Below are 24,328 nucleotides of genomic sequence, written 5' to 3' on the forward strand. Positions count from 1 at the left end.
TATTTGTGCATGGATTTTGCAGAAATGAGTAAGAGACTTATTCTGAAGAGCAGGTTAGTGGTGTTGCTCATAGTATATTTTAGAAGATGTTTTTTGACAGGAACTTATAACTTTACCAGTGAGCCTGATGCTCTTTCAGTCACTTGAGCTGTTTTACCCTCTGCATGGAATACACATGGCCTTAAATCTGTACAGCTCTTGAAACCCAATGGGAGTAAGTTATTTAGCTTTGCAAAATATTAACAAACCAAAGGCTAACTTAAAGAAGTTTTTAAAATGATTTTCTTTGTAAGGCTGTTTCTGAATATGTATAGAGGACTTCAGATTTGTTCATATCATCCTTTGTAGTAAGACTTAGTTGCCCCTAGTGATCTGCTTGGGGTTAGTAGAGAATGTTGTATGCAACCAAGCATCATGGAGTGAGTGTTTTAACTTGCTGGGCTTGCAGATCTGTGCAAAATTAATACTAAAGTGTTTTTGCCAAACCTGACTACTGGTTACCTATCTGCCTGCTCCATTTTGTGCTTTTGGATTCTTCCCTACAAATGCATCGAACTTATTTTTTAATACTCCAACAGAACTCCACAGTTATAAGAGAATCTGCTGGAACTTCTCTGCCAAATGTTCTAAGGATGGCCTGTTGATTTCCTTACAAAGTGTTCAGGCTAGATAATACTGTGGATTTCAGTAAATATTTTTTACCTCTTTAAGATCAGCTGTATTGCACAATAGACGGTGGGGTAACCTTTTAAGAGCTCCTGAGTCTTGTGGCTGGTAGCTTAATCTATTGCTGCATCATAGGAACTGTAATTTAAAGTAGCTAATTTTATAAATTTTAGAATTAAAATTTTTTTTTTTTTAACTGGCTGAGGCCTAAATTTTCTGAACCTGTAAAGATTGCAGGTCTGCCACATGGACTGAGAGCCTCTTGAATTCTTGAAGCCGGTATAGCAAGTTTCATTCCCGTTAAGAATATATGCATCTAAAAATATAGTCTGCTTTGCGTAGCATTCATAGCTTTCTTAATCAGCACCATAGAAATTGAAGTTTAACTTCACATTGAATGACCAGAAAGATACCTGTCCACTTCCACTTTTTCTGGCAGTGCTCCCTTAATTACTGTAATTTTATATCCCATTGTAAGTTAGGTTGAACAGTTTGATGCCCTGAAACGTTGCCAGTTTGGTGCTTTTGAGCATTTGTCAAATTCTTCCCTGTGGAGCAGGGTACGTATTGTGCAAACAGTACATTTAGAACATAAATAGGAAATACTTCCTCGGACTATTGTGTTTTGTCCTTAAGTCACAATATCTGCTCAGGCACTCTAGTTCTGCTTCCTTGAAAAAGAAAATCCCGTTCTGACTCTAGCTTGGACTCTTCTTTGGCATTACCAGATTTTGCAGTTAGAAAGTGGGAACGATTGTTGTGATTCCATGCAAATAAAACATGTTGAAATGCTTTTCTTGGGAGAAAACAGTGGATGCTAATGAAGGGATGAGTGTCAGTGCTGACTGTAGGGTATTGTATAGTAGCAGTGAGGATCGTATTTACATTAGATACTGTATTTTAGCAGTAGGCCTGAAGTAGAGTTCCAGTACCTAAAAGCTTGGTTTTTTTTGTTGTTGGTTTTTTTTATTTATTTATTTTTTGAATGGAGTAGGTGTGATTGCTTCACTGTTTATATCAGTCTGAGGAACAATGGCTGGAGAAGCGTGGGTCTTCGCTTCCTAGTGGCCAGGAAGTCAAACTCTTGTTTCTTCAAACTTCAGTTATTGCCTTATAAGCGACTGCATCAGAATTTTGATTTGGTCTTGTTCCTGAATCTTGTGCCAGACTGGTGGCTGAAATCTAGTGCCCTAATAGGGACTCAGTTGCATTCCTCTTGCCAGTTGCTTAAAGTACTTTGTGGCTTTTGCAGGTGTAAGTACAAGGGAATGGCTATCTATCTCGTTGATATTTAACAGAGGTTTTTCAAAACCCTTATGTTGTCCCAGTGAGAACTGCTGAAAAGCATATACTTGCCATGCTCAGTGACACTTTATGGGTGATTCCAAAAGGGGAATCTATTTATCAGTTAGAAAGCAATCAGCTATGTGTTTCTGATGACTCCTGTGGCTGCCGTTCTTCTTAAAACACTGTTTTGCAATTTATGGGGTTTTAAAGCTTTAAATACTGGTAATGAATTGTAGCCTGTAAGATGTACAAAAGAGAAGAATTGAAAGAAGCTTTCTGCAATTCTTCTTGCTGCAAGATTTTTAAACGTGTTTAGAAGTTCTTTCATAATACAGCTGTCTTGTCTTTGAGGCAAGAACTCTGTCAATATTATAAATTTCTTGAGTTTTTTTCACCAGATCTAGGCTTTTTGCTGAAGTATATTCTCTGAAACTTTATAAGATCATACGAAGAACCGATGCACATTTTTACTTAATATAATAATCATTTACCAAAGAACAGAACAGTCTTCATCCCTGTGAATATATTTTGGCGCTCCTAATGGTTGTGTGTGTGTGTGTGGTTTTTTTTTTTTTTTTTTTTTTTTTTTTGTCTGGGAGTAGAAGAAGAAGAGAATTTGAAGTTTCCATCGAGATGTTGTGTATAAACTTGCTAACCTTTGCAAAAAGCATCTTGCTCCCTCTCCCACTGAAGTTATCACCTATATGGATTCTTTGGTGTGTGGTAGGAGAAAACAGTGAAAAATATAGGCAGATTGTGAATAAGCTGTGATTCTTAAGTGTAAGGGAATAAATACCTTTATGGTATAAAGGGGAGGGAAAAGAGTTCTATTTCTGATGAGCGGCACAGCCTTTGCAACTGATATTGGTACTATTGCCCTTTCTGATGCTTGCAGAAAGATGGCAAACATGTAGAGCCAGGCTGCTACAGGGATTGCTTTCTAAATTGTGTTGCCACGAGCATTATGCCCATCAGATTAATGCATCATTGGTGTAAACCGTATCAGCGATGAGGCAGAGGCATTGGAAATACTACTATTCTTGGTCATACTGCCAAGGTGGTAAAGCAGTAATTTTTATTCTGGAAAGGGCATCTTCAGAGTTGTGGCAAGAAGCTAGTGACCTTTATTTTGATCAGGAAGAGCTTCAATATAGTGAATCTTCAGCCTGATTCCACCCCTGATAGGTCACAGGGCTGCTTCTCAGAATACAGTTTCTGTTGGGACTATTACTCTGACCATTGATTATGCAGTTCTTGTTTTGGGATGTAATTTTTATCACATTGGTAATCTGCGATTTAGCACTTAAAATGACATCTAGTTTGTTAAATTTTGTGTTGTCATAGAAATTTATTTAGCTGGCAAGCTGTGCTATTCCAGCACATTGGAAAGCTACTTTGGTATAAGCCAGATGTTAGGATTAGCTTATTGCAATTCTTTGCATTACTCATTCACAATAGTTTGTTTTGGTGTGTATGGATGAATGCAATACTACTTTGATCGCAGTGAGACAAAATATTGCAGAGATGGTTAAATAGGACATTTTTGGGATAAACTTGTGATTGATGCTTTCAGTGATTCTGACCTCTGATTGTTGCTCTGTGGTATCTAATTTATTATGCATCTCATTTTCTTCTTTCTCACACTACTGAAAGAGTAGTCATTCTTTTGACTGAGCTGTTTGCTAGCTCTTCCAGTCTGGCAAAATGCAGAAATGAATAAATATGGTTGGGTAACGTGAAAACAGTTAAGCTTGTGTTGTGAAAACTTGATTGTGTTTCTTTTTCCTAGTGAACATAGCTTAACTATAGCTGAACAATTTGACATAACTATCAAAAATTTCCTTATTATAAATTTCTCTCTTAAATTTTATTATTCTTTTGCAATTTATCTCGAAAACAAAAAAATGAAAAACTCCAAGGCATGATATCAATTTGTCTAGGTTTTAATTTTCTACCCTGTAGTGTTCTAGTGGAAGCAGAAAATATAGAGACCCCATTAACTGCTTCAACATCATAACAAAATTTTTTGGGTAGTTTTTATAGAAAACTTATTTTAAATGTAGAATAGTGTTTGATGGCAAGATAGCAGCCTTTCAGCAATGCCTGGAACATAGCTGTAAAGTTGCTACAGAAGCTAAAGCGAATGCAATATTGTCTTTCAGGTGCCATGTTTCAGAACGGAATAAGACAACTGAGAAAGAAGAGCTGAAGGAAGTAGCACAGAAACAGATACAGGCTAACTGGGGGAAAAAAGATTAACCTGTCTCTGAGGTGACTAAAGGGGAATAATGGTGATTTTGCGCCGGGCTCGGCCGCCTGCTTCCGCCCCAACCAGCAATGAATCTTGACTCGCTCTCGCTGGCCTTGTCTCAAATCAGCTACCTGGTGGACAATTTAACCAAGAAAAACTACCGAGCCAGCCAGCAGGAAATACAACATGTAAGTAAACCAATAATGCTACGAAGGAAATCTTGGAAAGAAAAATGGGAATGTTAAATGGAGTTTGTCTCTTTGCTTGAATTGTACTCTACCGCATTTTCATGTGCATTGCTATGTGCCGTTTTCAGTACTCCAGAATCGCAGCTCACATCTCTGTAGTATTTCTGTTGGTTTCCACAGTCTGGCTGTGGAAGCAGGCAGCTTTTCCCTCCTCAGAGCTGAGACCATTACTAACTTTGTAGCACCGTATTAGGATTTAACTGCTGCTCTTGAACTGTGGTATGCAAAGCTTTCCTAAACTTCTTCAGGTCAAATCTTTAAACTTCAGTAAAGTTCCGTAAGAACGTCATGGGGTGGGAGAGGGAAGAAACAACATATATTTACTGGTCAGAGTTGTTGCATTGAAAACATGAGTGCAGTAAGGTAGTGAATTAGTTGTAGAACTTCTGGTTACATGCAAATACTCTTGCATACCTTGGATAAAAGTTTTTTGCTCTATATCTCTCTTGATGAAGAGTGGCTATCTGATGAGCTAGTCAGGTGAGGTTTCTTGGTCCTGCTTTTTAGGAAACAGGCAGAATAACTGTAAAGCTAAACGAAAAGCCTAGCCTGTAGCTAGTGGAGTCCCCCAGGGGTCAGTCCTGGGTCCAGCCTTGTTCAATGTAGTCATCAGTGCCCTGGAGGAAGGGACAGAGTGCAGCCTCAGCAAGTTTGCTGATGATGCAAAGCTGGGGGGAGTGGCTGACCCACCAGAAGACTGTGCTGCCATTCAGAGGGACCTGGACAGGCTGGAGAGCTGGGTGGAGAGGAACCTCCTGAAGTTCAACAAAGGCAAGTGCAGGGTCCTGCACCTAGGGAGTGATAACTACATGCCTCAGGACAGGCTGGGGGCTGACCTGCTGGAAAGCAGCTCTGCTGAGAAGGACCTGGGAGTGCTGGTGGACAACAAGTTAAACATGAGCCAGCAGTGTGCCCTTGTGGCCGAGAAGGCCAATGGTCTGCTGGGGTGCATTAGGCAGAGTGTTGCCAGCAGGTGGAGGGAGGTGATCCTGCCCCTGTCCTCAGCCCTGGGGAGGCCTCACCTGGAGTGGTGTTTCCAGTGCTGGGCTCCCCAATACAAGAGAGTCATGGAGCTCCTGGAGCGAGTGCAGGAAAGGGCTGCTAAGATGATGAAGGGCCTGGAGCATCTCTGCTATGAGGAAAGGCTGCGAGAGCTGGGCCTGTTGAGCCTGGAGAAGAAAAGGCTGAGGGGGGAGCTGATCACTGTGTATAAATACATGAAGGGAGGGTGTCAAGAGGAGGGGGCCAGGCTCTTCTCCGTGGTGCCCAACGACAGGACGAGAGGCAACGGGCAGAAACTGAAACACAGGAAGCTCCATCTGAGCATGAGGAAAAGCTTCTTGACTGTGAGGGTGACAGAGCACTGGAAGAGGTCGCCCAGAGAGGTAGTGGAGTCTCCTTCGCTGGAGATATTCAAAACTGGCCTGGGCGCGGTCCTGGGCAATGTGCTCTAGAGGACCCTGCTGGAGCAGGGAGGTTGGACTAGATGATCTCCAGAGGTCCGTTCCAACCCCAGCCGTTCTGTGATTCTGTGAAAAACATCTAAGATTTGGGCTAAGTTTTTGTTTGATCTCCGCTTTTAAAAATAGCTCTAACTAGAGGGATAGACTAAAAAGAGTTATCCACAGAGGATTAGTTAGGAGGAAGTGAATGTTATAGAAACTAGTTTTGTTCAGTTCTCAGCAGGCAGCTGAACTCTCCCCCACCTCCACGCTCTCCCTTGCCTTTTAATTATTATTTTTTATACACTATGGAGTCCTGCGGTGATTTGAATCAGAGTGGGAGGGCAGAGGGCTTAAGCAGTCTCAAATTCTGGTAACAAGTGATTTTTTTTTTTTTTTTTTAAACTGCATTCATTACTTTTTAGGTCAGAAAGGGTGGCTTCAGCAGTATTCAGTGCAACTACTTAAAATGATCTTGTAAGCTATGGAAATGGAATGCATCCTTTGTAACTTACAGTTGTAGTAATCAGTGATGATGCAGTATTCTCAAGGAGGAGTATTGATGCCATTTAAGTCATGAGTTTCCATTTTTGTGAGTTCAGTACGTGCAAGGGGTCACCTGAAATCATGCTGTCCTTTAAATCAATTCTATTTTCAATATAGTACTTTTGCAGCAAGGTGTGGCTGGATCATGACTTGCAGATATGTCTTGAAAATTTGCATAAAGGATAATAAATATTTCTTTGGTTCAAGAGAAGTTGGCATATAGTTTTTTTAAATGGAGATAGATTGCTCCTTAGGCTTAACTGAAGACCTCTTAGAGTTACCGTGTTAAGAGACTGCAGATGGATCTGTGGAGATGGTTGGTTTGTATATATTCACTTGTAACATGGATCTTCTGGGATTTCAAGACTAAATTCCTAAGATCTCCATGTTCCCTTAACTTTTTTAAAACTAGCTAGCATCACTTAACTTGTACCAGCAACTACACAAGTATTCATTAGATAGTTCAAGAGATTATACCTGCATGCTTTAACTAACTGCCTTTGTCTCACGGTGTGCTGCTTGGTGTAGTTTTTGGCATAACACGCTCAATTTTACAAAGATTGCATCTAAGCATACAGAGTAAGTGAAGGAAAAACAGATCTGGAGCACTTCTTTGACAACCGATAAGTGAAAGTAGTTTCTGATTTTAAAGCTCCAGGCTTTCCTGCCTCTTGCATTTCTGACCAAAATGACGCATGCATTCACAAGCATAACAACTGTGGCAAAAATTCTAAGTTCTGCAACTAAGTTCTGCTTTAACATGGTTTTGGTCATCCTTTGCCGTAGGTGATACTTTAAGACTGCTTTAAGAACGTGAAAGTTTTATGTATTTGTCAGCTGAATCCAAAATAATGGGTTGCTCTGCAAAGGTTTTTGTGGTCTTTCCCTCTTTCCTGAATTAGTGGTGAGGAGATCCTGGCTATGGAGGGGGGAAGGGCTTTGCAGACAGATTCATATAGGAAAGCAAAGCTTTATGGATGTAGAGGAGCAGAGTTATTTTTAACCTAACCCTCTGTTTGCATAGACACAATCCAACTTACCTCTGTATGATAAATCCAAATTCAGGTGATTCAAAGTTAATTCTTAACTGTAACAGTACAGCAGCTTTGAAAAGAGAATCTAAAGGCTGTCAAAACAAGCAAATCGGAGTCTTAACAGGCTTAGTTATGTTTTTGCTCAAACTTCATTCTTTTTAGTTGGTGTGAAAAGATGTACTGGCAGTTCTACTAACTATAGACTAAAACTAACTCAGTTTAACAGGTGCCAAAAGGCATCTCTTAAAGGCTTTCTTGCAAGAGCTGGATGCTGACATTTTCAGAGCTATTCAGCTGGTGATCCTCTACTTTTAATAGATCTTTTTTTGTCCCAGAGCTGATGCTTGGAGAGCATGCATGTAGTCTGAAATGATTAAGACGGCAAAAAAGCAGTCAGGGAGTAAACGTATTCTAATAGTTTGGCTTTGCCAGACTCCATTCTTAGTGTGATGTAGCCAATGCTTAGCCCTTTCCCTGAAAAACCTGCCAGGTTTCTGCTTTATTGCTGTAACGTGCTACTGTTGTTGAATTGCTCTCGTGAGATGAGAGTTCTGCTGTAACCTTCAGGGTTTAGCAGAAAACAAGCTGTGTGAGTCAGACGTTTCTTGTAGGACAGTTGCTCCTTACAGGTCATTCACTTTACGATCAGATAGCCTGTCTTATAGATGGGAAGACTGGCCAGTGTGAAGGTGGTTTTTTCCTAGCTCTTCCTACAGGAAAACTAGTAACTTTTCTGTTTCCTGGAAAAGCTTTTACATGAGCATAGTTAGAGTTGAAAGATGCTACACTGAACTTTCAGCCTTTGCTTTTTTTTCCTCTCCTCCCGTATGTTAAATTTTTCAAAATGATTAACCTTCTTAAGCTACTTGAAAACAAAGAAGCAGTCTAATTCTGATGCAGAGAAGTTGCACAGATGACTTTATTATGGAATTTTGCTCTGCTTCCATCTGCTTCTATGAATTCATCTTCAGTAGTAGCATCAAATAGGTCACTGAACAGCCAGGAGGTAGATCCTGCTTCATACCACTCTTGTTACCATGTCTGAATTTTGATGTTTAATTGAGATTGCCTGAAGGACTTGCCTATTTTCTGAAGCCTGAACTAGGTAATATAACTTGTTGTCGATTCTGTTTTGCTGCCTTTTGTACAAATCTGAGCTCCTTATTACCTTGTCATGGGAGATGGTAGCCTTACAGGCACTGGCAACGTAACTGAAGTGGGTTATTTACTCTGGGCTGATATATCATGAGAATGTGTATTCTAGCCTCTGGTCAAGATGCAGAGCTATCCCCAGATAGGGATGCTTCTTTCTGGAGGAACAAAACTTGGCAGCCACTGGAGTAAGTAAATGGGGGTGGGTACAGGAAGCATAGCGTCAGATAACAGTAGAAGAATTGACATGAGAACAATCAGGAGAATAGCAGAAGCTGAAGAGGATACAGCCTAAAGCAATACTCTTTGTCCCTTTGCACAAAAACTGCAGGGAAACAAGGATGTATATGACAGGATAAAGCAATGAGCTTGACAGAGAATCAGAGCATAGACTAGTGCGTACTGGTGTGCACTTGCTTGTTGTCTGTTGTTCAGTTAGAAAGGGGGAAACAATGGCAAAAATGTTGCCAAAAAATGAAGGTTGGGTTTGATGTTAGCTGTTACTGTTTGAATAAATTATGTAAGTTACTGATGATTAAGTGACTTCAAGCTTCTGCCAGCCTGGATTTATTTAAAAGCAAGTAATGGCAATCGGATACATGAAGGTGGTGGTGAGGGGAAACAAAGGAACAAAAAAAAAAAAAAACCCGCCACACTACAGAAGCAGCCTTGAAGGTGCTTCATGCAGCCAGCTGCTGAGCTGTTCTGCAGCCAAGAGTTAATTTTAAGGCAAATAATAGGGGTCACTAATACGGTGTTGTTAAGCTCTAATAATGAGTGAGATAGCTGTTGGAAACTAACAAATGCAGATCACCTGTTTATGACTGAGGTATGGCATTCAGTTTAATGAGCAGTGATGACAGAGGAAAGACTTGGTAAAGATGTCTCAGCTGCAGTTTTTCAGCATATGATATTCAATTTTAAAGCTTGCTAAAGAGCAAGTTTGAGCTGAACTTTTTTCTTTAGATGGCAGAAACCACTTACTGTATAGTGTTTCCTTTATGTCTTAAAAGACCCTGGAATAATGGTGGCAAAGTCAGTAATGACCAGGAAACAAGATAGAAGTTGTCTGCCAGCTCAGTGAAGATGTTGTAGAGTGGCCAGTCTCTCTGTGATAAATTCATGCTACATAGGCATATCACAGGGACGCCAGTCATTCCAAAGCTATGCTCTCGCAAACTTAGGCACAGGAGCTCTGAAAAAAATGGGTAAGAGTGAGGCCATGGCACCATATGGATTCTGGCCTGCTTCAGTGACAGAGAAGCTGGAAGTCCTCAAGGTGATTTGAAAACCACTTTTTTTGTAGGAACGCTGCTCATTAAATGCATGACTTCTATGTCAATGACTTATGTGTAGATTCTTTTCCTATCTCTTTTTTTGACGCTTTGCATTTGCAGGTAGGGTTAATGACTTATTTTATAGATTACTGATTAAAAAGAAAACACTCTCAGCAGTTTTGTTGAACAGTAATTAACTTGCTAGTGAAATTACTCCTGTATCCACAGTACTGGTCTGAGATCGTGCTCTGTAATGACTGTTTGTTACCAAGTTGGTGTTTTTTGGATTTGTTTTCTCAGATTGTGAATCGGCACGGTCCTGAGGCAGACAGGCATTTACTACGCTGTCTATTCTCGCACGTGGATTTCAGTGGCGATGGTAAAAGCAGTGGCAAAGATTTTCATCAGGTAAAATTTGCACTGAGGCGTCTGCCTTTTGGTTTTGGTTGCTAGAAATCTGCAATAGGATATGATCCATTTTAAGCATAAAGGCAGGTTAGAGATAGTAGCTTCAAGCAAACTTCTATTATGGTATATAGCCTTTGAATTACAAGCACTTTTCCAGTCCTCCAGTCAGAAGACTTAGAGTTGTTGATCTCTGACTCTTAAAACACTTTTCATCTGGAAAAACCTCTGTTCACCACATGCAGTACTCTACTTTGAAAGCCTTCATTTGTTTGTTTGTTTGTTTGTTTGTTTTTTTTTGAACTTTGTGCAGATCCACTAACTGGCGCTTTTGGTGTTGGATATGTCTGTTATTAGGAGTGTTTTTTCCATCCTTAAGCAATTTTTCCACAGACTTTTTTTTAGCTCTTTAATAAATAAAACCCAAATATTCTTGGATTGTCTCATAGCAATGGATGTAGGTGCTTACAGCAAATGAAACATAGCATACTTGCAAGTTCCATTTTCTTTGCCTTTTGATGGGAAATGTTTGGTCGCTTTCTCAATCAGAAAATGTTAATCAGAATTTGGACACTAAGAAGACATAGATACCTTTTCAGCTTTGTTTGGTGCTACTGCACATAGAGTAGAAGTTCTATTTTATCATTCTGTGACAAAACAACAGGGGTGTTAAAGTTACCTTGTTCTTTTCAGACTCAATTTCTGATCCAGGAGTGTGCGTCGCTGATTACAAAACCAAACTTTATCTCGACGCTGTCCTACGCCATTGACAATCCATTGCACTATCAGAAGGTTTGTATGCTTCTTAAAAAGGATCTCGTATCAGAATCTGTAATGAGTTGGTCTGTCAGAAACCAACCACTTTTCCTTCTCAGTTTCTCAGGGTTTTTCTGGCGAAGATTGGTTGTAGTAAAGTCTTCAAAAATTAAGCTTGCCCAGAAGTTTTGTTTTGCTAGATTAAGCAAGTTGTTCAATCTCAGAATCACTAAAGTTTAATTTTAAAGCTTACTGTGATATGAGTATAAGCTCATGGCTTGTTTGTGACAGCCAGAACCAAGATAAACCATTGGTGCTTTTGTGTTTCCTTTGGTGTAAAAGCTTTCATGAGGGTTTAATACTAAAGCTAGCTGAAGAGTGGGATATGTGGGAAGAAACTTCTAGTGTAGGTGTATCCAAAAATAGCTCTAGAGACGTTTATTTACCAATATAGGCTTCATGTGGAAGTACAGCAAATAGTTACGGAAATTCCATGCTTGCAAAGGGAATTCCATGCTTGCAGATAGATTCTAGATTACCTGGCACGTTACAAATGAGACTGATCACGTAAGCAACTCCATTTAACTCTTCTTACCTGTTTCAGAGTCTAAAGCCTTCGCCCCACTTATTTACCCAATTGAGTAAAGTCATCAAATTAAGTAAAGTTCAAGAGGTGGGTGAACATCTATTTTCAAAATATTAAAGTGTCTTTATGACTGACCTTGTTTGAAAGGACGGTTTGCTCTTACTGTGATGTCTGGCTTTGTTTATAGGTGATTTTTGGTCTCGCTTTACTGAACTCTTTCAGCTCAGATCTACGAGGTTTTGGTAAGTGAAGTTTCTAAAATACTGCAGCAGGGACACTTTTTATAGGAATGGGCTAGCAAGATGGGTGGGCATGTGCCTGCATGACCTGAGGAGGCTGCTGGATTGGAATCAGTGGATCCACTGAAGTCTAACACTGTTTTGAGAGGGGCAGTAGGCAGCGTGGTTGTTTTCCCTGGTATGAAATTGGAGGTCTCTCCTGTGACTGACTTGATAGATAATGAGTGAGATTGAGATATTATGATATTTTACCATTTAGTTGCTTATTGACAATTGAACTCTGAGGTATGGATTATGAGACTTCTATTTAAATCTAAACTGTTAAGGCTTGTGATAAACAAGAGCAAAAAAAATGCTATCTAACTAAACTGAACCTTCATGTTAAAGAAATTTTAGGTTTTAACTCTCACTTCTTTTGTGTTCAAAAGCTGCCCAGTTTATCAAACAGAAACTCCCGGATCTTTTGCGCTCTTACATTGACGCGGACGTCAGTGGAAATCAAGAAGGTGGCTTCCAAGATATTGCAATAGAGGTCCTGCACCTTCTCCTCTCCCATCTCCTTTTTGGGCAGAAGGGAGCCTTTGGGGTAGGACAGGAGCAGATTGACGCTTTCCTCAAAACATTACGTAGAGGTAAGTGTGGTGTTAGTCAGGAAGCCTGACTAAATGCAAACTTTGAAATGGGTTTTTGTAGCTTACTGTGCAGACTGCTGAAATGGAATAGAGGCAGATGAGGTGGAACTCTTGTCAAAATGTGTTCAAGCAGCTTTCATGGCTCTAAACTGAATGAGAAAAATGCTGCTTTTCTGGCATCTGGCTGTAATGTAATATTTTTCTCTTGATGAGTAGTGACATGAGACAGCTTCAAGGTTTGGATTTTTTAATAGCGTGCTTTTTGATAAATATTTGTAAGTGAGCAATATCTCAATCTGTGTTTGGTTGCTCATGTGAGATGATATTTGTGGATTTGACTAAAACAACCTCATGCACTGTAGTTTAAAAACCTTGAGCACTCTGTTGTATAAGAAATATGCTAGATTAAAATCTCACCTCCTTGAAATGATAATCACTGGGCTGTGTATATGGGATGCAAAACTAGGGGAAATGCTTGCACAGCATGGGAAGCGGCTTCGTAAGGCTGGTTTGTTTTCTGGAGGCTACCACTGTCCTTATGTGATGGCAGGTGAAATTTTCTATAGCCTATGACCTGGTAGTCTCCTCCTTTTCAAACATATGTTACCTGCAAATCCTCCTTACTTTGAAGGGTTTACACTCAAGAAGCTAAGTGAATTTAACTGAATCCACTCCTTGGCTCTACAGAGACCTAGAGGGATGCACCCTACATACAAAAGCAAAAAGCTTCTTTTTCTTTTGATATGTGTATCTTAATTAGAGCAGTGTGATCGAAGAAGATTCATGTATTAGCTTCTTTAATTCCCTTCTCCTTGTTTTGCTTGGGAAAGTTGGGTACGCTTCTGTGAATGACCCCAAAGGATATGGAGGCATTAGGCTTCATCTCTCAGATCATGCGGTGTGAGGAAGGCCCACCCATAATGTGTCTTTACTCTGCTGCTTTCTACTGTGAGCAGAACTCCCCGTTGCACGTCTGGTTTTCTCATTACCTTAAACTTTGCTTCCCTGAAAGGAAGAAGGAAGCATTCTCTCTCCATCCTCAGATCTCTGGTTTAGATTTAGCTTACTTTAAGCTGTAGGTTTAATAGCAGCTCCTGTTTTCTAACTTTCTGATTTGGAGGAGAGGTTTGCTCTACTTGCTGTATTGTTTCCTGCTCTGTGTGGTTTTTTTGTTTTGGTTTTTTTTTTTTTTTTTGAATAACTGCTCTTAGTGACAATCTGTAGTTCTAAACTTACCTCCACCACGGTTGCTAGCTTTTTGAGCAGCTCCAGTGAACCTGTATCAGCCTAGTGTGTTTTACATTCTTGTTCCATTAGAATATGTAACTGGCAGTAGAGAACCTGAGAGGTGGGATGGAGGAGTGCTGCATGAGTGTGCCGCCTTGATCTCTGCTGCAGAAGCAGGGAAAAAAGTGCACCACTCACATTATTTCTAATAGTCACTTGGATGCCATTGGTGCTTTTGGGTTTTTTTTGTTTTGTTTTTTGGACACTGATTTTTACTCTCATCTTTAGATTTTCCCCAGGAGCGTTGCCCTGTGGTGCTTGCACCACTTCTATACCCTGAAAAACGGGACATTCTAATGGACAGGATCCTGCCTGATTCTGGAGGGATAGCCAAAACCATGATGGAGAGTTCTCTGGCAGACTTCATGCAAGAAGTCGGCTATGGCTTTTGTACAAGGTTTGTAAGAAAACTTTTGCTTAATTTATTACAGGGAATCGAGCATCTTAGATGGTGGTTGTTTCCTTCTCTTTTCTTGAGACAGAAGATAAAGAACACTTCTACTAAAATGGTTGGAATTTCATTAAGTATTATGAGGACAGGAGTTTTGATTTCTGCTTTGTATTTTCTGCACTTCCAATGTTGTGTACAGCATATTTGTTGACACTATGTAAGATTTTTGCTATGGTAAGAAAAGCATTCAAATTCCTCGTGAAAATTCTATAAGAACTTGTCCTTCAACATCCTTTATTTTTAACAGAAAATGGATAAGTAAGACTGAATTCCAAATAAGTCCTACCAGCTCTTTGGGAGCACTTTAGTCTTATGACAGACTCTTGTTAGCTTAATGTCCACATGAAGTAGGTTACAGAAGAATTGAAGGCAGAATGTCACTTCAGGAGAGCTGACCAAGAGCAACTTTCTGTTATATTGGGTTTTAATCAGGGTGGTAGGCTCTGTGATAGAGATTATTTGAAGCTATAGAATCTACTCATGATACTGAATTGCTAACAAGAAAGCGGATGTTGAAAGCTGCTTTTAAAGTCTTTCTGCCCCCTTAGGCAGGCTTATTTTGGTGCAAAAAAAAAAAAACCTCGCCCTTGCTTTGTTTTATATTTGTAGCCATTCTTCACCTACATCTTCAAGACAGTGTTCCATATTCTTCTTGTGCTCTGTCCCTTGTTTGAAATTTTAGACGTGCAGATCTGTTAACTTGACCTGCTAGAGCCTTGTAAAATGGGTCAACGTTCAGAGGGCTGTGTGGGCTTGCCCGGGAGTGATATGAGCAATACTAAAAATCTTTCCTTATAGCACCTAGCACAAGTATTGTATTGAATTGGTTATGTATGTTACATAGACGCATGAAACGCTGAATAGGAGTAGTTATCATGAAAGCAGAAGAAGCCAGATTCAAATCAGAATGCGTCTATTGGAGAGCTAGTTTGAATATACTAAAAGGTTATTTCCTGTTGTAAATCTGCTATCTCTGCACAAATCCTACTTGATTTTTGAACGCAGATTTTTAAGGATGAAGGATAATCTTCTATTGCTGGTAGTGATAATGTGGGAGCTTGCAGGCAGGTGGCTGGTTTTGAAAGGGGACATAGTCTTAGCCCTTGCTAAGATCTTTTAAAAGAAGATTTACTTGAAGCCCAAGCTAAGAGAAATAAATGATTCTGTATTTGAAAAGAAAAAGAAAACTTTTGATCACTTTGGAGAAGTGATTGGAACTCAGACTATTTTGACTTAAGTTTCTGTTTACGGAGTGAGATACAGAAGCAGACAGTATAGATAGCATGTTGGAGGTATTGAACATGAATTCGCTAGTTAAAACATGCCTATTAAGACCACATATTTTTGGTCTACCCTGATGCTGTATAAATCTTAACTTGCTGGCCTATTTATGCAACGTTCACATAAAGTGAAACAAATACTGCAAAAAAGGCCTTCATTTCTAAAATAAGTACTTAACCATCTGCTCACCGTTTGCTATTTTGGTTCTGTGAAGGTTTTTGCTAGTGACCTCTGATTGGAGAAGCTATGGCTTATGATGGTCTAAAAGGCCTACTTTCACAACCTAACTTTTCCATAACGCACATAGTTTGAAATGCGCGTTGCTACGGCCTTTGCTTCACTTTTAGCTAGCAGAAAACTTCATTCTTTGAAGCTCTATGTTACAGATCAATGCATGGACCTGCTTTAATAAAAATCAGTGCCACTCCTACTCTGTATTTTCACTTTGACAGAACGTAGCCTGTAAAACATCTTTCACTGATTTAAGTAGACCTAGCTTTGAATTGAGTATTTGGCAGTATATGCTTTATGGAAAAATCATGAACTTTCTACTGAATTTCTTCTTGCTTGTCCTAGGAATTTTTTGTTAGGTTGGATCATTTGGCTAATATAACTATGAAATTGAGTATATTTTCATATTTTGTAGTGTGTGCAATTATTTTCTCCCTGCAGTCTGTCCTGTCTCAACTGTATTTACCGGTCATGTTTTGGTCCATCTGTTGTATGTCATAGTAAAAGCTGCTTTAGTACTAAGGTATATGTGTTTTGTTGTGTCTTAGTGTTGAAGAATGTCGCAACATAATCATGCAGTTTGGTGTTCGGGAGGTCACAGCTGCCCAGGTTGCCAGGGTTTTGGGGATGATGGCTCGAACTCATTCGGGGTTGACGGATGGCATTCCATTACAAGTGAGTGGCCTGCTGGTTACGTGTATGTTAATAAACAGGACGTGGGGAAGTGAAACTCTAACCTTAAATTTAAACTTTTAAAAATATATATTCAGTGTATATATACTTAACTGTTCTACAATAAATGTCTATAAAATAGTCTTGAAAGACGTTCTTGGGAGTGCACAGCTGTTATCTTTACTAATCTGAACCTATGCTTTCCTTCATGGTGCAAAAAGTTCTGTAGCTAATGGCTTTTATGATTGCTCTATCTTTAACTAGTATCTGACTGAGTCTATTTAACTTGCAGTCTATTTCGGCTCCTGGCAGTGGGATTTGGAGTGATGGGAAAGATAAAAGTGATGGAACACAAGCCCATACCTGGAATGTGGAGGTCTTAATTGATGTTCTTAAAGAGCTGGTAAGTTTGGTGAGCATCTTGCTCTTTAATGTAGAACATTTGAAGTTAGGTAGTATCTCAGTATGAATATAAGGCTTATTAGGCTCCTAACAGCAGCCAGAATGACTTTGAATCTTATCAATGGAACTGCTCTGCTGATCTTAAATGATTTTTTTTTCTCCTCCTCTTGAACAAGAATGTTTTGAGGAATTCTGTGGGAAACAAAAACTGCCTGTGCAGCTGACTTGGGTGCGAATTGAGATTTATTGCATAATGTTTGCTCTCATGTACTCCAGCGTGTGGTGTTTGGGTGTTTTATGTTTGAAGAACTTCTCTGTGCCAGTGGAAAGAGGTTGTGCAGCAGGCACCCTGCTTTCAAAAAATTCTTTCTTGTAGGCATTCATGATGAAAATGTAATGTTTTTGTTCTGTTTCTAAAATTCTAAACACTTCTTGTATATGATGAGAAATTTCAGAAAAAGGAGAAATTTTCTACCACTTAATAAATATCAACTGTTATAATTAACAGTGAAGCATAAATACTGCTTCCTCCTTTGTCTCCTTTGTGTCAGGTATTTTTCTATGTGTTCTCCTTAATCTGTGCAGGAGTTGTGCTTTCTTAACCTTAGAACATATAGCCACCTTCTCTCCATTAGGTAATAATATCTGAATCCCGTTCTGCTTTATAGATACTGGTAGGCTTTGATTGTTAATTTAGGTGTACTGTTGTAATTATTACAAAGAGCTCTCTATTCAAGAAAACCGTTTGTCATACAACGAAAAAAATTTATAGCAGAATATACATCTTAAAGAAATAGCTGTGGCTGTAGCTTACACAAATGGGACGTGCGCTCTTGTCCGTTCCTCCTGTTGTCTGGAAAGTATTTTCTATTCAGACGCTTCATTCTCTGACCACCTTCCATTTGTATCAGCGTTCTGGAGTCTTCTTTCACCCACCTGATGTGCTTCAAATTTACATTGTGTTGTATCAACTTGTCAGGAAACTGGCAGGATGAGCAGCCAGTAATTCCGGGTGCTCACCAGCCTCTAAAAGGAGGGTTCTACGTTCCATAATGGCCAAAGTTTCCTCCATCCTTGTGGTTTCATACTATTGCTGAAAATACAATGCGTGCTTGTATTACAAGTATTGGCACGGTAAATTCTTCCATAGGAAAAAAAAGTTCTGCTTGCCAGCTGGTCAGGCCCCATTGGCTCTTATTGGAGAGTGCAAGTTTATCTACAAATGGAATGAGCCAATAGGTTATAAAAGAAATGTATGTTTTTGAAAACTTAATAATTAAACATTTGGAAGGATAGAAGTTTTACAGCTGCTGACTGTAGCGCTTGAGGAAATGCAAATTCACAGGCTAGTTTTGGACATTATTAAATTGTATGAAGTTCTCAGAATTATTTAAATCAAGTTCTTTTTAAAACAAGAACTTTACTTGCAACTAAGGGTCAGATGGACGTTGTGCTGAGCAAAATACTCATGAAGTGGGGTTCTCGCTAGAAAGTACTGGAAACTAATGTTTAAATGCTGACTGATTTCTCTTGCTTTTACTGGTTGCAGAATCCTAGTTTGGACTTCAAAGTAGTAACCTATGAGTTGGATCATCCAGGATTTCAGATTCGTGACAGCAAGGGCTTGCAGATTGTAGTGTTTGGGATCCAGAGAGGGCTAGGCATGGAGGTCTTTCCCGTTAATGCCATATACAGACCTTGGAAACATGCAGAGGGCCAGGTGAGCCTACCAATGTTTTAACTATGTTTATTCAACGCTTAAAGTTGCAGAACTTCTGGAATGGAGAATTCAGGTTGGTAATGAAAAACCTAATTTCTAGACAAAGCGAATTTGAGAACTAACAATATATATAATCATTGATCTAGAACGCATAGGCCTCAGGTATATTAAAGTACAGTCTGTTAATTGAACTGTGTCTACACTGTTTGGGCGGAGTTCATCTTCACTTACTCTGCTTCTCTGACATTGTCTTCATTGTTAGTGGTGTTCTGATTTGCAGCTGGGCTTGGAACTATTCTGTAATGGCTGTGTTCTGAGGTTTTTACCTGGTTAGACAAAAAGGCTAGAGCTTTGCCTGCAAAACACAACTCTGAGCAGGTTCCCTGGGTACAGCGGTGATAGTCATCCTCAGAAATATTGAGGAGAAATTCTTTCTCTAGTGAAATTCAGTCTTACTGTCAAGGTGTTTTACATAAATCTTGGCTCACTTCTACAGCATCTGTTGATTTGTATCCCTCTTGGAAATGCATGAGTTGATGAAGTGGAACCTGAAACTGTGAAGACCTAAACTATTTTTGATATCGTTTATTCCAGCTCTCCTTCATTCAGCATTCCCTCATAAACCCTGACATCTTCTGTTTTGCTGACTACCCTTGTCATACTGTTGCCACAGACATCCTGAAAGCACCACCAGAGGATGACAATCGAGAAATTGCAACATGGTAAACCTGCTCTCTCAACCACTTTTCTTGCCTAGATTTAGAGTAAAATTACTTTTCCGGCTCGAATACGGCTTTATCTTCATGCAGTATGAGTTACTGTAGCTATGTGTACATTCCAGTAGATCAGCCATTAGTACTTGTTCTATATTTGATTGGGGAAAGCTCTTGTATTATCAGAACTTCTTATGTATTTCCATAATATCCAAAAATGTACTGCCCGTTGTTGCTTTTATTGGAGTCTTCTGATTGCCTGGAGAATTCCTACTAATATATTTTGACAGATGCTATGGGCTGAGAGGAAGGCTAGAGTAAGTATGAATTTCAGCTGTCTTCCCTAGGATGACATTAGAGAAACTTACTCCATTTATATGAAATAAGTTATGGGTTTTAAATAGTAAATTTATATAGCTATTGCTCAGTTATTGCACAAAGCTGGATAGCATAGCTTTTTCTGAGCTAACCTTTACATCCTATCTATTGACACAGTGTATGAGGTTAGTATCAAAGCCTTGACAGTTAAAAGCTGCATTGCGTTTTTCTGTCTGTAGGTTTCGTAGCTGATTGCAGTGAAGATTTGCTTCTGTTCCTGTAGTATGGACCAAAATAGGGAATCAGAGCATATGGGTAAAGTGGGACAAGATAGCAAAGGTTACTTGTCTGTGAAATAGATAAAGCAAGTAGAGCATCTTCAAGTTTCAGAGATGAGGACCGTGAGGTGTAGGAAGAGTTCCCTTTCTGGAAGTGTATTTCAGGTTGGAATTATCCAGATGACCTATCTCAAGCTAATTTTTTTGTCATTGGTGTTCAATCTTCCTTAACAAAATAAGCAGCTCTTGATCTCTTATTGATTTGTAAAATCTGAGTTACGTTTCTTAAATAAGAATGTTCTTGTAGGCTTAACTGTATGCAATAGGAGCTCCATTATTAGGCTGTAAGTCACTTGCAATGCATGCTAGTTTATATTGTCTTGCATCTGATGCTACAAAATGCTTGAATTCAGGTTCCTGTAAGTTAACTACTATTTAATTTTGGGGGGGGGGTTGTTTGTTTTTTCTGTTAGGAAGAGCCTGGATTTGATTGAATCTCTGTTACGATTGGCAGAAGTGGGACAGTATGAGCAGGTTAAGCAGCTCTTCAGTTTTCCCATCAAGCACTGCCCAGATATGTTGGTATTGGCCTTATTGCAGATCAACACTTCCTGGCATACCTTGCGCCATGAACTCATCTCCACGCTCATGCCAATTTTCCTTGGCAATCATCCCAACTCTGCCATCATTTTGCACTATGCATGGCATGGACAGGTAAGTGTTTTCACTGAACATGCATGTGATTTGCTCATGTAACTGGAAGCTTGTTAAATTGGTTGTACAGTCAGAACAACAATGCCCATATTTGCTTCTAAACAACAGAGTTTAAAACCCAAGAAGTGAATTATCAGCGCTTTATGAAAAAATGAGTTGTTCCCTCCCCCCCCCCGCCCCTGAGGAAAATTGCTGTGATTTGATTTTCTTTGGGAAAATTTATTCAGAACAAAAAGTAGTCAGAGCTCACTGAGCAGAGACTCCTGGAATACTTTTTTTTTCTTTTCTTTAAAATGAATGAACACTAAAAAACATGTGTTGAACATTTAGAAACTTCAAGCAGTAAGAGGTGAGAAGGCTTAAAATGAAATAGTCTCCAGTGTACTTGCTAAAAGATGGAGGCTATTCTAGGTAGAAAGAAACTGCTTATACCATAAAAAGTTTCGGCTATTATCCAAAATCATAGGACTGACCACAGACTTTCTTAAAGGAGAACTTCCATGCAGAGACAGGGTACTGTATATGCAAAACCTGTCCTTTTAATGGGTAAACGAGTTGGTTTTTATGGACTTGCCTTTCTCTTACAGTATAGCCTTCATCATGGTTTCCACTGGTAGTTAAGCAAATGCAAATGACAGGAAGAAACTTATCCCAGAGAAAGCCTCTGGGGTGGGTGGCAGGAGGAAATTTGCATTAGAAAATCTTCCCCTGCTCAAGCACAGTAGAGTTAAGGATATGAAGCTTGACCTCAGAGTGTCTTGCTCCACGCTGAAGCTTGACCTCAGGGTGTCTTGGTCCACATTCATTGCAAAGTCATGGTTGATTGCTAGCTGAAGTGCTACTAACTCCTTATATTTTTTCCTGATACAATTCTTAAGAATGGAAGGGGGCTGGTTCTGTGTTTGGGTTTGAGGTGATATGTTTTGTTGCATAAGGTCTTGAAGTGGCAGAATGTGCAATTTTTCAGCACTGTAGGGTACAGGTCAAAGTGCAGAATAACACCGTGTGTCATGGTGCTGCTTTACAACTTGAGGAGGTTTGACTTCCCCAGATGAGGGAACCTTACACGAAACCCTTCCTGCCATCAGAATCTTATCTGTGTTGTAATTGAAGTTTGCCCCTGTGTGAGCAAAGAGCAAGATACTGTGATTTTTTTACCACGTTAAGGTGCGGTGTTGAAATTCTCACTTAACGAGAGCAATGCAGGTATAAAGTTTTATAAGTGGTTCATGTATTTCAAAAGCCACTTTTCTGCAGCTGAGGGGAATTAGGCTTGTACAGTGTTAGGGCTAACATGGGGTATGTACATATTCATTGTTCATAGTCATTCTACATCCTTTAATTGTAAGCTCCTGGATAGTTTTATTATCTCATGGTAAGAGCCAGAATAAGAAACTGAATTCCGAAGCTAGAGGGTAAATATGTTTGCATGTTAAGATTTAGAGGTGAAATATCCTACTTAATGTTTAGATAGCTCATCTTTTTTCTAGAGATCTGAAGTACAATCCTAATTTAATTCTCCTTAGGGTCAGTCTCCTTCGATTCGCCAGCTTATCATGCATGCAATGGCAGAATGGTACATGAGAGGGGAGCAGTATGACCAGGCAAAATTGTCACGTATTCTTGATGTGGCGCAAGACTTGAAGGTGAGTTTTGCAAAACACTGTCATTGTTTTTAGCTCTGGTGTCTTGTGCAGACTTGTTCAGTTTATAACAAGGCTAAGCTTAACTTAGACGTGACTAATTTAGTAAGGATTGCTTCGTTTAAACATGTCTGAGTTCAGTTGTTGCTGTGCCTAGTCTTAAGAGTGTGCGCGTTCACATGCTTGTAAGTGCTGTTCAGCTGAGTTGTGGCATCTGACTACAGCTGCTTTCTAGCCTGCCCAATTGTGAAGCCAAGACATTTTCGCTTGGTGTTTGCGCTAGAGTGCCTGCATTAGTTGGTTACCATGGCTTAGCTGACAAGTATCTCGGTAAGCAGTATAGCTCAACTGCTTGCTGTATGAACATACTCTAAATCCAGAAAGAGCTTCAGCTATTCTAACTTTGCATACTTTTGAAATGGGAATGTAGAAAATATCCTTCAGAAATGTGTGCAAAGGTGGCACTGCTGAGCTTACTCAAACGTGGCTTTCTTAAGAATACTGCTTGCTTTTCAATTGTTTACAAGTTCACGGACGAGACTGGAAAATATGACTGATTTCTTTGAGGCCTTTATCACCCGCTAAAGATGCAAAATAATTGGGTGTCAGCACCAGCTGCTGCTTCAGATCAATTTAGTCGCATCTGTTAACTGTGTTCAGAGATGAGCACTTTGAACAGATAGGCTCAACGTGGCTCTGAAGCAGTTGGCTTCTGTTTGCAAGGAGGTGCTAGGCTATTTTGATCACTTTTGTTGTCATAGAAACTTCGTAGCTCTTGGCCACTTGCTGGTAGATTTTCCTATAAAGAACCTAAAACCACAAGCACAAGGTCACTTCAAGACAGTAGAACCATGCTTTCAGGACTAGAGCTCTTGCTTATTTGTGTTGCAAGTGAGCTATAAGTAAGTGAAGCTAATAGCACTAATCTTTTTGTTGACTAAGAAAGCATAGCAGCATGTGGTAGCAAGACTTCTTACTATAAAGTACATGGGGATTAGAGCGAACAGGAAAAAGGATATCCTTGTGTCTTCACTAGTAGTCTTCTAATTTTTTTTCTTTAGGCCTTGTCAATGCTGCTAAATGGTACTCCATTTGCCTTTGTTATTGACCTTGCTGCACTTGCCTCTCGACGGGAATACCTCAAACTTGACAAATGGCTCACAGATAAAATTCGGGAGCATGGGGTAAAGCAGGATTTTTCTTTTTATTTCTGCACTCTTATTATCAGTGACTAATTTAAGTCACTTTAACGATTTTATAAGTGGTGTTGAAGTTGTGGAAAGTGTCCATGGTCTGATAGTTCAACATTTTCACTGAACTATAATAGCTTCGTGTGATTCTTTCCACCGTGCAATTGCCAAGTTTGAAAGAGTGTCTTGGATGCAGTTTGGGAGATTAAGATAACGCTTTTTCCTCAGGAGCCCTTCATCCAGGCCTGTATGACTTTCTTAAAGAGAAGATGTCCATCTATCCTGGGTGGCTTGGCTCCAGAAAAAGATCAGCCCAAAAGTGCTCAGCTTCCTCCGGAAACCTTGGCAACTATGTTGGCTTGTCTGCAAGCTTGTGCTGGGTAAGGAAAATCTTGCATGTACTGAATGTGTAATATGCTTGAAGCTTGATTGTTGGCCTTGTATTGCATGTGTTCAAAGCTATTTTGGAATTTTGTATGGAAAACAGTCGCTGGGAGTTTGCAAGCTTGCATGGCTAGGTTCAGTAGCACGTTTAACTTTGCAATGAAACTTCTGTTGTAGGCTTAGACACAAGAGCTTGAGAGAGCATTGTTGTCTCTATAATCAAACAGGTGAGGTGATCTTGGTAACTGAGACAGCTGGCTAGTCGGATATTGGCTTGTTAATGGCTAAATGATACAGGGCTGTAATTCGGACAAAAATGAGTATAGGCCATAACTATAGAATGGGATGGCATCTTGCAAAGCAGCGATTATATAAAGGATTTCATGATTGCAATAAGCAAATGCCTCTGTGTGAGTGGTTATTACCCAGCAGCAAGGGCTAATGAAATCCTTCAGTGTAGGGAAAAACTTGATGGTTATAACTTAATTGGGACTGAAACTAGAAATACATAACGACCATTGTC

At 39.7% G+C, this 24,328-nt stretch overlaps 1 protein-coding gene across 8 annotated transcripts in view; it reads left to right on the top strand.

The window, feature by feature from the left end:
- Positions 1–24,328, top strand: part of CNOT1 (CCR4-NOT transcription complex subunit 1) — a 64,289-nt gene that overhangs the window by 2,751 nt on the left and 37,210 nt on the right. For all 8 annotated transcript variants that reach the window (XM_068955302.1, XM_068955297.1, XM_068955300.1 and 5 more), the window contains exons 2-16: positions 4,116–4,392; positions 10,204–10,311; positions 11,002–11,100; positions 11,669–11,737; positions 11,838–11,892; positions 12,318–12,521; positions 14,037–14,205; positions 16,320–16,446; positions 16,736–16,846; positions 18,395–18,565; positions 19,160–19,287; positions 20,348–20,588; positions 22,115–22,234; positions 23,293–23,415; positions 23,650–23,801. In XM_068955302.1, coding sequence (XP_068811403.1) covers positions 4,291–4,392; positions 10,204–10,311; positions 11,002–11,100; positions 11,669–11,737; positions 11,838–11,892; positions 12,318–12,521; positions 14,037–14,205; positions 16,320–16,446; positions 16,736–16,846; positions 18,395–18,565; positions 19,160–19,287; positions 20,348–20,588; positions 22,115–22,234; positions 23,293–23,415; positions 23,650–23,801 — 1,979 coding nt within the window. In that variant the 5' untranslated portion in view covers positions 4,116–4,290. The remainder of the gene's footprint in view (positions 1–4,115; positions 4,393–10,203; positions 10,312–11,001; positions 11,101–11,668; positions 11,738–11,837; positions 11,893–12,317; positions 12,522–14,036; positions 14,206–16,319; positions 16,447–16,735; positions 16,847–18,394; positions 18,566–19,159; positions 19,288–20,347; positions 20,589–22,114; positions 22,235–23,292; positions 23,416–23,649; positions 23,802–24,328) is intronic.

This window comes from Struthio camelus, chromosome 10, assembly GCF_040807025.1.
Source record: "Struthio camelus isolate bStrCam1 chromosome 10, bStrCam1.hap1, whole genome shotgun sequence".
In the NCBI taxonomy this organism is placed as follows: Eukaryota; Metazoa; Chordata; class Aves; order Struthioniformes; family Struthionidae; genus Struthio; species Struthio camelus.